Source organism: Littorina saxatilis, linkage group LG7, assembly GCF_037325665.1.
Source record: "Littorina saxatilis isolate snail1 linkage group LG7, US_GU_Lsax_2.0, whole genome shotgun sequence".
NCBI classification, from domain to species: domain Eukaryota; kingdom Metazoa; phylum Mollusca; class Gastropoda; order Littorinimorpha; family Littorinidae; genus Littorina; species Littorina saxatilis.
In genome coordinates, this window is record NC_090251.1 from 12,083,119 (window position 1) to 12,098,743 (window position 15,625).

Below are 15,625 nucleotides of genomic sequence, written 5' to 3' on the forward strand. Positions count from 1 at the left end.
GTGTGCTGGAAACACGTGGAGACAAGAGTTCTTTTCGGAATTCTTCTATTTTCCAGCAATGGGATAATTAACCTTCACCGTGGGTCGTGGATGATCCAGAGCCTCACAAAATCGTCTTTATCTCTGAAATTTTTTAGAGTTTTTAATTGAGACTTTATGTAATCTCCAATCTCCATACGACCTTCCTATTGCCCAACTTTTGAAAGATTATCTTTGTAAACAAACAAATAAACGATGACGTAATTTGAGCTACATAGTCCGGATGATGTACGGGTCGTAGACGACTCATATGGAATTACGTAAGGAATTTGACGCTGTTTATTCTTATTCGGATGGCGTGGGTCGTGTACGACCCATACTCTGCAAAGAGACGGCAAAATGTTTATTCCTATTTGGATGGCGTGGGTCGTGTATGACCCATACTTTTTACGTTGCATCCTTCTTTGGAACGTATGGGCCGTACACGACCCACATCATCCGGACTATGTAGTCCAAAGCGTGATTCGGTGAAGGTTAAGTAATTGAAATGAAATTGAATGAAAGCATTGCAATCACACACTATCGACTCACTTTTGCGCCAAGCCGTGTCCCCATGCCTTGGGGTATTCCTCGCACTGCCAGTAGGTGGCCACGTCTTTCTTGGGGTAGGCTTTCAGCTCCGAGGGCTTGAAGGACCGGTGGTCTTTGTGGGTCGTGCTCAGGTAAGGGTCAAGGTTGGTGAGGATGCCTCGGTCTCGCACGTAGAATGGCTTCGCTTGGAGCTTGGGGTTCTGGGTAGATCCTTCCCCATACTAATGATGGAGAAAATAAACGGTTGTTAAAGACTGAATTTTTATATTCTCAAATGGTGCTTTTGTTTTTTCTTTTGCCTATTCTCAGTCACTTTTTTTATTTTTGTTTTAGAGGGTTCTTAGAGTTGTAACTAATGTACTTGCATATAAATTATGCATCCTTTGTCAAAAGCAGATATATACATACATGCACATACATGTATAAAGGAATTATACATCTTGACCGGTATACATGATTTTTCTCTCCTCCCATTCAGATTTATAGTTCTTATAATTATAAGAAGAATCTAACTTAACAAAAAATATTTGGCAAACTTAATTTACATTAATCATCAAAAACTTATTCTCTTCTATTGTTATCAGTAAGTGACTTAATTAAAACTAAAATGCTGAATGCTGAACACCAATCCTTGCAAAACTTATGAAGAAACCAAGACATTCATGTGGGGGTGTGCAGGGCCGGACCCAGCGGGGGGTTCCAGGAGTTCCGGAACCCCACCCCTGGAAAAAGCATGTACCTTGCTTTGAGTGTTTTTTTGGTTTTTTTAAAATAAATTTTGTGTGTCTCTAACAAATTTTATTCAATGTGAAATCCGATGAGAAAAAGGTACCCCCCCCCACAATGCTGCTCTTAACCCTCAAAACAAGGCCCAGAATGCACCAGATTGCACAGATTTTAACCGTTTTTCAAACATTTTCCGGGGGAACATGCCCCCAGACCCCCTAGTTCGCGCGCCTGCTTTGCAGGCGCGCGCTTGTGGTTTCGCCACTTCGCTGATTTGCCCCCCCCAAAAAAAAGGAGGAACCCCCCCTTACAACTCATTTGGTCCGGCCCTGGTGTGTGTGTTTGTGTGTGTGTGCATGTGTGTGTGTGCATGTGTGTGTGTGTGTGTGTGCATGTGTGTGTGTGAGTGTGGAGATGGATGGGTAGAGATGAAAAAATCAATAAAAAAAATATAACAAACAGAAGCCCTATCTTAACAGTGATGTAAAGCAAGGTTGACTAGGCTTCGTCTTGAAAAACAGACTTTGCTACAAAACTCCCAAATTCTTCCTAAAGCTTGGCCAAATATGGCTTGTGAAAGAAACCACAAAAAGCATTAATGTAACTAAATTAGAGCTATAGTTCTTCTCTAATTTAGAAGAACTGTAGTATTAGGTAGAATAAAACTAGGGCTCTTTAGTCAATTGATGTCTATATCTACAGACTTTATAACTTTGTTGCTCAAGCTTGTAAACATTTATATTCAGATGGCAGATGAATAACTTGTACATTCAATCTATATACTGACTTTAATTATGGATAAGCAACATCATGCTCTGATAAGTTTATGATATTTGTCACGTTTCAATATATCACTTAAGGTGATTATGAACCGGTTAATTACTACTAATTAACTAACCACACCACGATCCACTCTCGCAGGCATACAATTAAATAGAGTCAACAAAAGTATAAGTTTCAGACGCCTGTTTATGTATAAACTCTCCACCTCCCTCGAGCCTTCACTCAAAATATGTTCCTTTTACGTTCTCAACACGTAAAAAACCAGTGTTCATGACTGACAAAATGCCAGTACTATGTAGAAAATTATAGTAACACGCTGAACCCGTGTAAATACAGTCAAAATGAGAATGTTCTGTTCGAAAAGCTCTAGTTCGTGCAGGTGTCACACACCCCACGTTGTCACTACTCCAATGAAATCATAGATACAAAAAGACAACGGTGGTCAACGGGGTGCGTACGACATGGTGCACTTAGCTTTATCTCTGCTGCTGCTGCTTAGCCGGTATGCTGGTTAGTCGGTTCGCTGGTTAGCCGGTTCGCTGGTTAGCCGGTCCGCTGGTTAGCCGGTCCGCTGGTTAGCCGGTCTCCTGGTTAGCGTAGCTGCAACGTGCAACAGTTCCCGCCAGAGTCAGCCGTGCAGATGTTACAGGAATGTAACGAAGCGAGGCGAACGAACGAAGCGAAGGAAGGCTGCAAACAGAAAGCATCGGTGCACTAAACATGTCAGCTACCCCTCACCCACCACCTTAAAACAAGTCATCTTTAAATACCTCATCGAGCACGTGGGCCTGCACAAAACGGACTTTTTACAACAACAAAACAGCCATTTTCCGTCCTTCTCTCCCTATCTGCAAAACCCATATACAGATTAGTATTTTAGCGTCACAGAGAGTAAATTATGCGCTAACCTGGAAAGAACAACAGAGAGTATTTCATTCCACAACACAGACTCATCAACAGCGTTAAATAATGATTTATTACCTCAAAAGCCTATGATTGTAACTCTCAATGGAAGCAAAGTCCGCCTCCTCCCTGGAACAGTCTCTGTTCGTCAACAGTGACCAAAACCGTCCAGAACCCCTTGTCGAATCCTTATGCGAAAGCCATCGCCGACGAAGGAAAAATGACGACTTGTCCTCAGCAAAATACGTGGCAGGGAGAAAGGAAAAGCTAGTGGAAGTTCCCCTAGAGTGCCGAATATAATACTCGGTGAAAAATCATCATACTCTAGTAACTGTGTGTTAGATCCTTCCTCTTCTGCCGCTGGGTGTCAAGTGTGTCGTCCTTGAGTCTCTGACAGACCACCTAGCCAAATACACGTGACTGACCTTGTCACCAAACCAGTCCAGCTATACATAATTCTGCCTCCCCAAGCAGGAAAAAGACACGAGAAACTCAATCCCTGAAAATCCCGTGCGCGCTGTCAGCAAAAAACCGTCAGCCCTATGACAGCAGAAACCCGCACTGTGAAGCTCGTGCGTTTCAAAACATCCGTGCTCGGGAGCACCGTCAGCAAACTCTGCTGTGTCCAATATCACGCACAGGCGCTTTCTATTATTATCCGACCAAGAACAGGCACTCCACTGAGTTGCACTTTCTTGGTCTCTGTCACCCGATCGTGACACACCTCCCCTCTTCAAGACGAAACCTCGGTTTCGCTCACAGTCATGTTCTCCTCTACAGCCCGAGAGAGAAAGTCAGCTCCAACATTGTTGGCGCCCGGAATGACGCGTACCGTGAATTGGTACGGTTGGAGAATCAACGCCCAGCGCATAAGTCTGGCGTTTGCCAACCTTGCAACCTGAAGATATTGCAGAGGTTGATGGTCTGTTTCCAGACAGAAAGGTCGTCCTCAAGAACGAGCAACCCCTCGTTTCACCCCTGATGACTGCAACCTTCTCTGTCTTCTTGTCTTTGTTCTTCTGGTCTTTGTTCTTCTCCCCGTAGGCTGTCCTCTCTATGTAGGCGCGCAGCAGGTTGGCATGGTACAGGCGTGCTTTCCCGTGCATCATGATCCTGTAGTCGTTCTGGCCCACCCTCGCTGTCACCTCAAAAGGTCCTTGCCACTGCAGTTGTAGCTTGTTGTGTTTGACAGGTAGAAGTAGCAACACCCGTTCTCCAATCTTGAAGCTGCGCGGCCGTGCCTTGCGGTCGAATCCTCGCGCATAACGCTGTGCTGCTCTTCCCAGGTTCTCTTGAGCCAGTTTGCAGGTCTCTTCAATCCTGTTCCTGAGTTCTACGATGTAGGTCGCTGTCGTCTGCACCTCCTCGTCAGCTTCTTCGTCCGTCCAAGCCTGACGCAGGATAGCCATGGGACCGCGTACCTGTCTGCCGTACAACAACTCAAATGGGGAAAAGCCCAAGCTCTCCTGAGGAACCTCGCGGTATGCAAAAAGCAATGCTGGGATGTACCTGTCCCACGTGCGTGGTTTCTCCTGAGCTAGTTTCCTCAGCATGGTCTTCAAGGTGCCATTGAACCTTTCCACCAGTCCGTTGCACTGAGCATGGTAAGGAGTGGTGAAGTGCTGCTCCAGTGATAGCAGTCGTGCTGCCTCCGCCATCACTCCTCCCGTGAACTGCGTGCCTCTGTCGGTGAGTACTTCTGATGGAATTCCCAGCCGGGACCACATAGTAACCAGAGCCTCAGCTACTCGCGTGGCTTCAATCGATTTCAGAGGGATCGCCTCTGGGTATCGAGTAGCGTAGTCCACCATGGTCAAAATGTATCTGTTTCCGTCCTCAGACGCAGGCAAGATGGGCCCGATGATGTCCACTGCCACCCGACGAAAGGGTTCGTCGATGAGCGGCATCTTTTCTAAGGGGACCTTCCTCACCCTTCCTTTGGCCACCACCTTCTGGCACTTATCGCAGGACGCACAGAAACGTCGGACATCTGTGCAGATGCCTGGCCAGTAAAAGTGGCGCCAGACACGATCCGTGGTCTTCTTGGTACCAAGATGACCTCCCAGAATCGAGTCGTGTGCCGTTGCCATGACACCCTCGCGAAACTCGCGAGGCACGACAACCTGTTTGAATGTACCCTCTTGGTTGCTGAACTCACGGTAGAGCAACTTCTTGTCCCTGAGGAACCTTGACCTCCCATGCTTCCCGCTCAGCTTCACCTTCCCCGACTTCGCGTGCTCCCGAGGAGTAGCTAAGGTCGGGTCAGAATCCTGAGCCTTCGCGAGAAGCGCGGGGGTCACGTTCCCCAGGGCAGCTCGCGCAGCAGGTAGGGGTTTGAGAGGTTTGTCCTCTCGCTCCGCCTGTGCCCGCGTGAGCACTGAAATGACGTCGGGAGACCGATAAACGGGAACCTCCCTGGTGACGCCGTCCACAAACTGAACCCGGTTTCCAATGAGCAAGTCGCATGGAGGATCGTCCATGACGACGGCCACAATGGTCCCCGTGAACAACGGTGTTACGACCTTGATCACTGCCGTGTTTAAGTCGTAAGCGCGAGATGCCTCGGCCATTCTCACCCTGATGCTGTCTCCTGTGTAGGCCATAGCTGGAACCAGACTCGCCCGAACCACTATCATGTCTGCCCCTGTGTCCCGCAGACCTTCGCCCTTCACCCCGTTAACGTAGACGTTGCAGTGGGGCTGGAAATGTTTCCTGGAGCACGGAACGCAGAGTTGTGGAATGGTGCATGAGCTCGTGACGTCCCTTAACTCCTCGCTGCCAACAAAGTGTACGCCCTTCTGGTCAGCCTGTCTCCTGTGGCAGTCCTTCTTCACGTGGCCCCGCTTGTTGCAGTAGTAACACTGGATGTCAGATCTGGAACTCGATCCCTTGTGTCCCTGATCGTCCTTCCCGTCCTTGGGTCCTGAAGAACCCGAATTTCCCGTTTTTCCTGGCCGTGAGCCTGAAGATTTGCCGGAGATCGCCTGGGCGTCCTCGTGCACTCTGATCCAGTCGGCTGCTTCCTGAGTAGTTTTAGGCTGGTGTTCCTGCACAAAGGTCACCACCTCAGGTCGCAGGCTGGACATCAGTTGCTCCATGACAATGAGGTCGGCAAGGTCGTCAACGGTCCAGTCCTTTTCGGCCATCTCCACCCAGCGCCGCAGGTAGAGATTAAGGCGTGCCACAAACTGATGACTCAGCTCGCCGCTCAGTCTCTTGCTGTTACGCAGACGTCGTCTGTAGGCTTCAGCAGTCAGGTTAAAGCGCTGGAGTAACGCCTTCTTAAGTGCCTGATAGTCTCTCGCCTCGTCGTCCTCCAAAGCGTTGTAGAGCTGCAATGCGCGTCCTTTCAAGCAGGTGCTAAGGCGGCTAGCCCACGTGGCCTCTTCCCACTTCTGGTCAGATGCAATGCGCTCAAACCGGCGTAAAAAGTCGTCGAGCTCGTCCTTGTCATCGTCGAACGTCGGCAGTCTCGTACGGTCGGCAACAAACGTCGGCGCGCTAGCCTGAGTAAGCGTACCCTTCTCGGCCTGTAGCCTAGCTAGTTCTAGCTGGAGATCGCGATCCGCCTGTTCCTTCCGGTCTAGTCTGTCACGTTCGTCTTTCTTTTCCTGTCTGTCAAGTTCGGCCTGTCGTTCGGCCTGTCGTTCCTGTCTTGCAAGTTCGTCTTTCTTTTCCTGTCTGTCTCGTTCTGCCTGTCGTTCTCTTTCTTGTCTGTCAAGTTCGTCCTTCTTGTCCTGTCTGTCACGTTCGGCCTGTCGTTCTTGTCTGTCAAGCTCTTCTTTTCTCGTCTGTCGCTCTATGTCTTCCCTACGTTCCAGCTCCTTGCGTTTAAGCAAACTACGCGCTCTAACGCGTGCGTCTCGCTCTGTCTGTTCCTCACTGCCAGGAGTCTCGAAAGTTATTCTCCTCGTCGGAGATCCCCCTGTAGCCATGGTTAGTTTAGCAAAGCTTTATTACAAAAATAAGTCTAACGCAGCTATAGCTAGAACACGCGGTGATGAAAGCGGTGGATACAAAAATCCAGCAACCGAAAAATGCAGAAGAAAAATCCAAACGGTGTAGAACAAATCGCGTAGCCTACTTTATGGCTGCTTTTTGCGGTGAAACAAAGTGTTTCCCACAGCCGTGGCCTACTTTATCGGCTGCTTTTTGCGGTGAAACAGAGTGTCTCCCACAGCCTTGGTTAGGACAGAAGTCCTCGGACCCTTCCCCCCCAAAATTCCAACAAAGTCAAAATATGGAGAAAAATCCAAGTAAAACAAGACTATAGAAATGTAACCTGTTACAGAATGCGAAACAAACAATGTAGAGAAAACTGAGTAAAACGAATAACAAATCCGCTAACCCCGCTCAGCTCTCTGCAACGGAAAACTCTGAACGTACAACAACAAAGATTCACAAACAAAGGAAAGGGACGTAATCACAGTTAGCGCATACAATAACTCACGAATTACAATTTACATTTCCTGCAAGATGTGAATCGCTTAAGGTGTGGTATATGATCAAAACTATACAAAAAAGGGTAGCACCAAGCAGAAAATAAGTCGAGCACTGACGAGATTATCTGCTCTTAGTTATCCTTAATTGGTGGGTCTTTATCAGTTGGAAATTAACTGAGTAAATCCCGGCTTGGCACCCATGTGTCACGTTTCAATATATCACTTAAGGTGATTATGAACCGGTTAATTACTACTAATTAACTAACCACACCACGATCCACTCTCGCAGGCATACAATTAAATAGAGTCAACAAAAGTATAAGTTTCAGACGCCTGTTTATGTATAAACTCTCCACCTCCCTCGAGCCTTCACTCAAAATATGTTCCTTTTACGTTCTCAACACGTAAAAAACCAGTGTTCACTGACAAAATGCCAGTACTATGTAGAAAATTATAGTAACACGCTGAACCCGTGTAAATACAGTCAAAATGAGAATGTTCTGTTCGAAAAGCTCTAGTTCGTGCAGGTGTCACACACCCCACGTTGTCACTACTCCAATGAAATCATAGATATAAAAAGACAACGGTGGTCAACGGGGTGCGTACGACATGGTGCACTTAGCTTTATCTCTGCTGCTGCTGCTTAGCCGGTATGCTGGTTAGTCGGTTCGCTGGTTAGCCGGTTCGCTGGTTAGCCGGTCCGCTGGTTAGCCGGTCCGCTGGTTAGCCGGTCTCCTGGTTAGCGTAGCTGCAACGTGCAACAGTTCCCGCCAGAGTCAGCCGTGCAGATGTTACAGGAATGTAACGAAGCGAGGCGAACGAACGAAGCGAAGGAAGGCTGCAAACAGAAAGCATCGGTGCACTAAACATGTCAGCTACCCCTCACCCACCACCTTAAAACAAGTCATCTTTAAATACCTCATCGAGCACGTGGGCCTGCACAAAACGGACTTTTTACAACAACAAAACAGCCATTTTCCGTCCTTCTCTCCCTATCTGCAAAAACCATATACAGATTAGTATTTTAGCGTCACAGAGAGTAAATTATGCGCTAACCTGGAAAGAACAACAGAGAGTATTTCATTCCACAACACAGACTCATCAACAGCGTTAAATAATGATTTATTACCTCAAAAGCCTATGATTGTAACTCTCAATGGAAGCAAAGTCCGCCTCCTCCCTGGAACAGTCTCTGTTCGTCAACAGTGACCAAAAACGTCCAGAACCCCTTGTCGAATCCTTATGCGAAAGCCATCGCCGACAAAGGAAAATTGACGACTTGTCCTCAGCAAAATACGTGGCAGGGAGAAAGGAAAAACTAGTGGAAGTTCCCCTAGAGTGCCGAATATAATACTCGGTGAAAAACCATCATACTCTAGTAACTGTGTGTTAGATCCTTCCTCTTCTGCCGCTGGGTGTCAAGTGTGTCGTCCTTGAGTCTCTGACAGACCACCTAGCCAAATACACGTGACTGACCTTGTCACCAAACCAGTCCAGCTATACATAATTCTGCCTCCCCACGCAGGAAAAAGACACGAGAAACTCAATCCCTGAAAATCCCGTGTGCGCTGTCAGCGAAAAAAAACCGTCAGCCCTATGACAGCAGAAACCCGCACTGTGAAGCTCGTGCGTTTCAAAACATCCGTGCTCGGGAGCACCGTCAGCAAACTCTGCTGTGTCCAATATCACGCACAGGCGCTTTCTATTATTATCCGACCAAGAACAGGCACTCCACTGAGTTGCACTTTCTTGGTCTCTGTCACCCGATCGTGACAATATTAAAGCACTAATACTGTACTTCTTTTCTTTTTCCCACTCCACAATCTCATCAGAAAAGGTAAAATTAAAATTAAACAGTGTTTCAATGATTATAGATTTGTGTGTGTGTGTGTGTGTGCATTTCTTTCAAGTATTACATTCAGGAGGTTGCACTCTGCATGGTTAACTTGTCATGAAATCTATACATCAGCTAGTGTTTATAAAAATTCCAAGGCTATCTAAGTGCTAATGCTTGCATTCTATACATATGAAGGAGACAAATTAATCTACAAAAATTGAAAATCACAAATCGCATCAATAGTTATTTTCATAAAAGTATTTTCAACATGCTGCTATATGACAAAATTATTTTTTCTACAACTATAATAGTAAAATACTTATGAATGTTATACCGTACCATCTGAAATAGTTTCAAGTCAGATTTCAGGACTTAAAATAAATACAGTAAACAGTGTACAGTAGACAGACATTTTCAGTGGAGACAAAATGAGGGATTCATGCAAATCCAATACAATTCTACAGCCAAACAATTAACCAAAATTTGTAACAACTTGTTTCCTTTCATTTGAAAGGAGAAAATAAAAGACCACAAAGAATGTAATAATATTAATAAGTCTTGATGTGTTGAATTTTGTTATTCATTTTTAGACAGTTAAAGCCTGCTCAACATCAGTGCCAGAGCAATTAAGCTGGTAATGGTTGTGTAGTACAGGTGTGAATTATTATCCAAATCTTTTAGGAATAAACAAATAATGCACATCATAAAATTATGTGAAATATCCTGATGACTAGCTTGAACCTGGATTAAAAGGTACAATTCTAATTTACAGAGATAATAGTGAGTTTTAATTGAAGCCGTTTTTCAAGTGAAATATCCTGATGACTGCATGTCTTGAACCTGACAATTAAAGTTTACAATTTCAATTTACAGAGATAATGAGTTTTTGAGCAGTTATAACTACCTTTTAATGCAACTCGACTTGGGAATTAAATTGATTTTGGGGTGAGATTTTTGGAGGGTCCAAAATTTGTCATTCCCAATAGAGAGTCCCCCTCCATTTTAGGACCAATGTTTTAGACGGGCGCAGTGGCGTGGTGGTAAGACGTCGGCCTCTTAATCGGAAGGTTGAGGGTTCGAATCCCGGCCGCGGTCGCCTGGTGGGTTAAGTGTGGAGATTTTTCCGATCTCCCAGGTCAACTTATGTGCAGACCTGCTAGTGGCTTATCCCCCTTCGTGTGTACACGCAAGCACAAGACCAAGTGCGCACGGAAAAGATCCTGTAATCCATGTCAGAGTTCGGTGGGTTATAGAAACACGAAAATACCCAGCATGCCTCCCCCGAAATCGGCGTATGCTGCCTGAATGGCGGGGTAAAAACGGTCATACATGTAAAATTCCACTCGTGCTAAAAACATGAGTGAACGTGGGAGTCTAAGCCCATGAACGAAGAAGAAGAAGAAGAAGAAGAACCAATGTTTTTAAACATTGGGAGAAATCCAAAAGCAAATGGACTACCATGGCAACATTCCTAACTTCAGAATAAAACAACAAGCAATTTTAAGTGTCCGTCCACTTAAAAGACCGCTGGGTCGAAGACCAGGGCCGAGGTGCACGAGAAAGTTACCAACCGGGTGGGAGTCAGCCGCGGTCTTCGATTGGTTGAAATTGAGATTTGTTGTGATTTCAACGAATCAGACGCCGCGGTTTGTCCTCACCTGTTTGGTTGTCTCCCACTTTTGCTTCGTGCACCTCAGCCCTGGACATGACTGTATCGTATTGTTTTGTCACAATGAAACGCTTCTATAACATTCCTAATGCTTGGTTTTTTGACTCACATGCGAAGCAAAAGTGAGTCTATGTACTCACCCGAGTCGTCCGTCCGGACGTCCGTCCGGACGTCCGTCCGGAAAACTTTAACGTTGGATATTTCTTGGACACTATTCAGTCTATCAGTACCAAATTTGGCAAGATGGTGTATGATGACAAGGCCCCAAAAAACATACATAGCATCTTGACCTTGCTTCAAGGTCAAGGTCGCAGGGGCCATAAATGTTGCCTAAAAAACAGCTATTTTTCACATTTTTCCCATTTTCTTTGAAGTTTTTGAGATTCAATACCTCACCTATATATGATATATAGGGCAAAGTAAGCCCCATCTTTTGATACCAGTTTGGTTTACCTTGCTTCAAGGTCAAGGTCACAGGAGCTCTTCAAAGTTGGATTGTATACATATTTTGAAGTGACCTTGACCCTGAACTATGGAAGATAACTGTTTCAAACTTAAAAATTATGTGGGGCACATGTTATGCTTTCATCATGAGACACATTTGGTCACATATGATCAAGGTCAAGGTCACTTTGACCCTTATGAAATGTGACCAAAATAAGGTAGTGAACCACTAAAAGTGACCATATCTCATGGTAGAAAGAGCCAATAAGCACCATTGTACTTCCTATGTCTTGAATTAACAGCTTTGTGTTGCATGACCTTGGATGACCTTGACCTTGGGTCAAGGTCACATGTATTTTGGTAGGAAAAATGTGTAAAGCATGTGAGTCGTATGGGCTTTGCCCTTCTTGTTATTCTGAATTTTGGAACGTTTTAACTGACACGTACCTTAGAAGGTCCCTCCTTGTTGTGGTCCTGAAGTTTGAAGTTCTGTGGGAAGTAGACTTCTTCAAACTTGTACTTCTCCCTCAGACCGGGGTGCCCGTTGTACTCGGCTTGCATCTCGGTCTGCTGGTTGCCCATCGTCAGGGGTTGGCGCCAGCCACCACTGCCCAGCTGAACACAGAAAAAAGGATGATAATAATAATAATAATAATAAATCATTTTTCGATAGCACAAGTCCATAATCACAGCTCCAAGCGCTTTGCAATTCCAATAAACACACCTCTCTCTCACACACACACACACACACACACAATCCATGTCAGAGTTCGGTGGGTTATAGAAACACGAAAATATCCAGCATGCATGCTTCCTCCGAAAACGGCGTATGGCTGCCTAAATGGCGGGGTAAAAACGGTCATACACGAAAAATTCCACTCGTGTAAAAACACGAGTGTACATGGGAGTCTAAGCCCATGAGCGAAGATAAAGAAGAAGCTTCTGTTAACCTAGTTATAAACATAAACTAAAAGCAGCTAAACTCCCCTTTTCCATCTGAAAATAAGTCTTAATATTACCATGAATTATTCTGTAGCTGAAACGACCCAGCTAAGCTCACCTTTTCCGCAAGGTCTTTGACATAGTTGACTTTCCAGTGCCCTGGGGCTTTCTTGTGGATCATCTCTCCATACAGCAGTGAGGGATGCTTTGGGTCGTGGAAAAGACCAGTGGTGGTTTTAAAATGCTGGTCACGTGTCACTTCATCTGGCTTGGCTAGCGTCGGGGGTAGCGGCTCCTTCAGAAGTGTCTGAAAAAACACACACACCAGATAAGTGAATGAGCAAAAGGAATATATATATCATGCATAAATAGCCTGACAACTATAATTAAGTCGTGAAACACAAACTACTAATGAGCTCTCAATGTAGAATGTCTTAGAATTCCATTTTTACTGGGAATTACCTTTACCCACACACCACACACACACATACACAAGCATGCACGCATGCACTCACTCATTCACACAGACACACACACACACACACACAAGCATGCACACAAGCATGCACGCATGCATACACACACACACACACACACACACACACACAGTGACACACACACACACACTTTCGTTTGCAAATAAAAACAACTACTGTAAATCTGTAATCACACAGCAAGTCATTTAGTATTGAGGGCCCCAAAGGGGGGGTATCATCACGATCACGGGAAGGGAAATTTTAGCTTTCACGATCACAGTTACCTTGATTTTTGTTTTCACGATCACAAACACCTTGACGAATAGAGGATCATAGAGTGATACATGTACAGCTGTGAAAAATGTACGTTGAAAATAAAATGCTTTGCAATAATGCCCATCACAATCACGAAAACAAATCACGATCACGATCACGAGACTTGATTTTTTTTGTCATCACGGATCACGGGCAAAGTCCCATCACGATCACAGAAATGGAAATTTCGGCAATCACGGTCACAGAAAGGTCAAAAAACGCCAATCACGATCACGATTTTAAACCCTTTGGGGCCCTCAGTATTCTCTATCTACCTTTAACTGAAACATCAACACAACAGTAAACACATATCATTTTATACCCTCAATATTTATGCACTAGCTTTTTTTGCAATCATAAATTCCCTGACACAATCAGGTGTACCATTGTTGTACACACACTCCCACACCCAACACAAACAAACAATAGTCATGATACAATTCTGGTTAAAGGACGAATAATCAGTGACATAGATCAGGTATGAGGGGGGGCGATGCTTTACCGCGTGCACCGGGAATGGGCTTTTTGGACGTAACGTGCAGGGAATGGGGAAATTCTCGTAGCGTGCACCGTGCACAGAGGTCCGGCGTGCACCGTGCATTGAGCTTTTTCATAACGTGCACCGTGCACAGAGGTCCGGCGTGCACCGTGCATGGAGCTTTTTCGTAGCGTGCACCGTGCACAGAGGTCCGGCGTGCACCGTGCATGGAGCTTTTTCGTAACGTGCACCGTGGATCACTGTGCATGGCACTTTTGGCCTCAACGTGCACGTGCACAGACCCCCCCCCCCCCATGGTGACCCTCAGGTATGATTCTTTGTATTATTGTAATAATAAGACTGCAATACAATAACAGACGTAATAAAACGGAGTTCTATCCTGAAACATATAGGTATAGGGACAAACTCATTGAATGAGATAGGCCTCGCGGCCTTTATACGTCCCATCACAATCATTAGTACAACATCGTATAGATACATTGGTTTGTGTTGCATGCATAATTTGTAACTTGTGTAACAATGGTCACTCATCGTACTCATAGTCATACAAACTTGATTTCATAAATATTTGTGTGTCCAGTTGGTTCTTGAATCTGTTGATATACTGAAACTGGTTAGTGAGCTTTGAGTTTACAACGCTAACGCATCGTACAGTAATCAATATAACTCCGGGTGGATGTATACGTACCCTGAATTCAGTGTCGGGGAAGTAGTAGCCAGGCTTCCAATGGTGACCCACCCCTGAGCTAGTCTGGTTCCAATCCTGACGAAACTGACCGTGTTTCACTTCTTTGAATTGAGCCTCAGCCATTTTTGCGTGTTTTCTTCACCAAGCACGAGTTGTTTTTTCCCCTACAGCGGACTAGGAGCAGAGGGATTGTGCCTCCTTCTTTCGCTCATGTACAGAAATCTCAAGCAGCGATAACGCGTTGCTAGGCAAACAATACAGCGATCAAGGGGAGCCACTCACAGGAAGTGCGGAAGGGGTGTAACTTTGATTGTGATTTGAGGATCCTCGATGGCGCAGCTAGTGCGGTTCTACTGATCACGGGCCACTTGACACGACGAGCCAAATTAGTATGCCACCCATCCCCGCATCCCTCTAGCGTCTACATTTTATCGGCCTTGTTCTGTATCTGAAAGGAAATGGTTGTCTAATTCTACAGTATTTGACAGAAAGAAGCGTTTATTGCCCACCTTATGATTACATTTTAATTATAGATATCATATTTTAAGTTTTGATTAAGTTGACTAGCAATAATATAAACCATAATGTATTCATGATTATAGAGGATAAACGAGAGTATGTACGAGGATGTATGTGATGGTGCGGGTATGGATATGTGTGGTTTTCGTTATGTGTGTATTCAGGGGTGGGACTCACTCTTGTGATGATGAAACAAGTCGCGTAAGGCGCAAATACAATATTTAGTCAAGTAGCTGTCGAACTCACAGAATGAAACTGAACGCAATGCCATTTTACTCGTAGCATCGTCAGGCCACCGCTCATGGCAAAGGCAGTGAAATTGACAAGAAGAGCGGGGTAGTAGTTGCGCTAAGAAGGATAGCACGCTTTTCTGTACCTCTCTTTGTTTTAACTTTCTGAGCGTGTTTTTAATCCAAACATATCATATCTATATGTTTTTGGAATCAGGAACCGACAAGGAATAAGATGAAAGTGTTTTTAAATTGATTTGGACAATTTAATTTTGATAATAATTTTTATATATTTAATTTTCAGAGCTTGTTTTTAATTCGAATATAACATATTTATATGTTTTTGGAATCAGCAAATGATGGAGAATAAAATAAACGTAAATTTGGATCGTTTTATACATTTTTATTTTTTTTTTACAATTTTGCGATTTTTAATGACCAAAGTCATTAATTATTTTTTAAGCCACCACGCTGAAATGCAATACCGAACCCCGGGCTTCGTCGAAGATTACTTGACCAACATTTCAACCAATTTGGTTGAAAAATGAGGGCGTGACAGTGCCGCCTCAACTTTCACGAAAA

General features: G+C 44.9%; 1 protein-coding gene across 1 annotated transcript in view; it reads right to left on the bottom strand.

Annotated features, from left to right (window-relative positions):
- Nucleotides 1-14,542, bottom strand: part of LOC138970710 (stabilizer of axonemal microtubules 3-like) — an 18,211-nt gene extending 3,669 nt beyond the window's left edge. The window contains exons 1-4 of the mRNA XM_070343197.1: nucleotides 14,295-14,542; nucleotides 12,435-12,623; nucleotides 11,822-11,989; nucleotides 571-791 (exon numbers count right to left, since the gene is read on the bottom strand). Coding sequence (XP_070199298.1) covers nucleotides 571-791; nucleotides 11,822-11,989; nucleotides 12,435-12,623; nucleotides 14,295-14,417 — 701 coding nt within the window. The 5' untranslated portion in view covers nucleotides 14,418-14,542. The remainder of the gene's footprint in view (nucleotides 1-570; nucleotides 792-11,821; nucleotides 11,990-12,434; nucleotides 12,624-14,294) is intronic.
- Nucleotides 14,543-15,625: the final 1,083 nt, after the last annotated feature.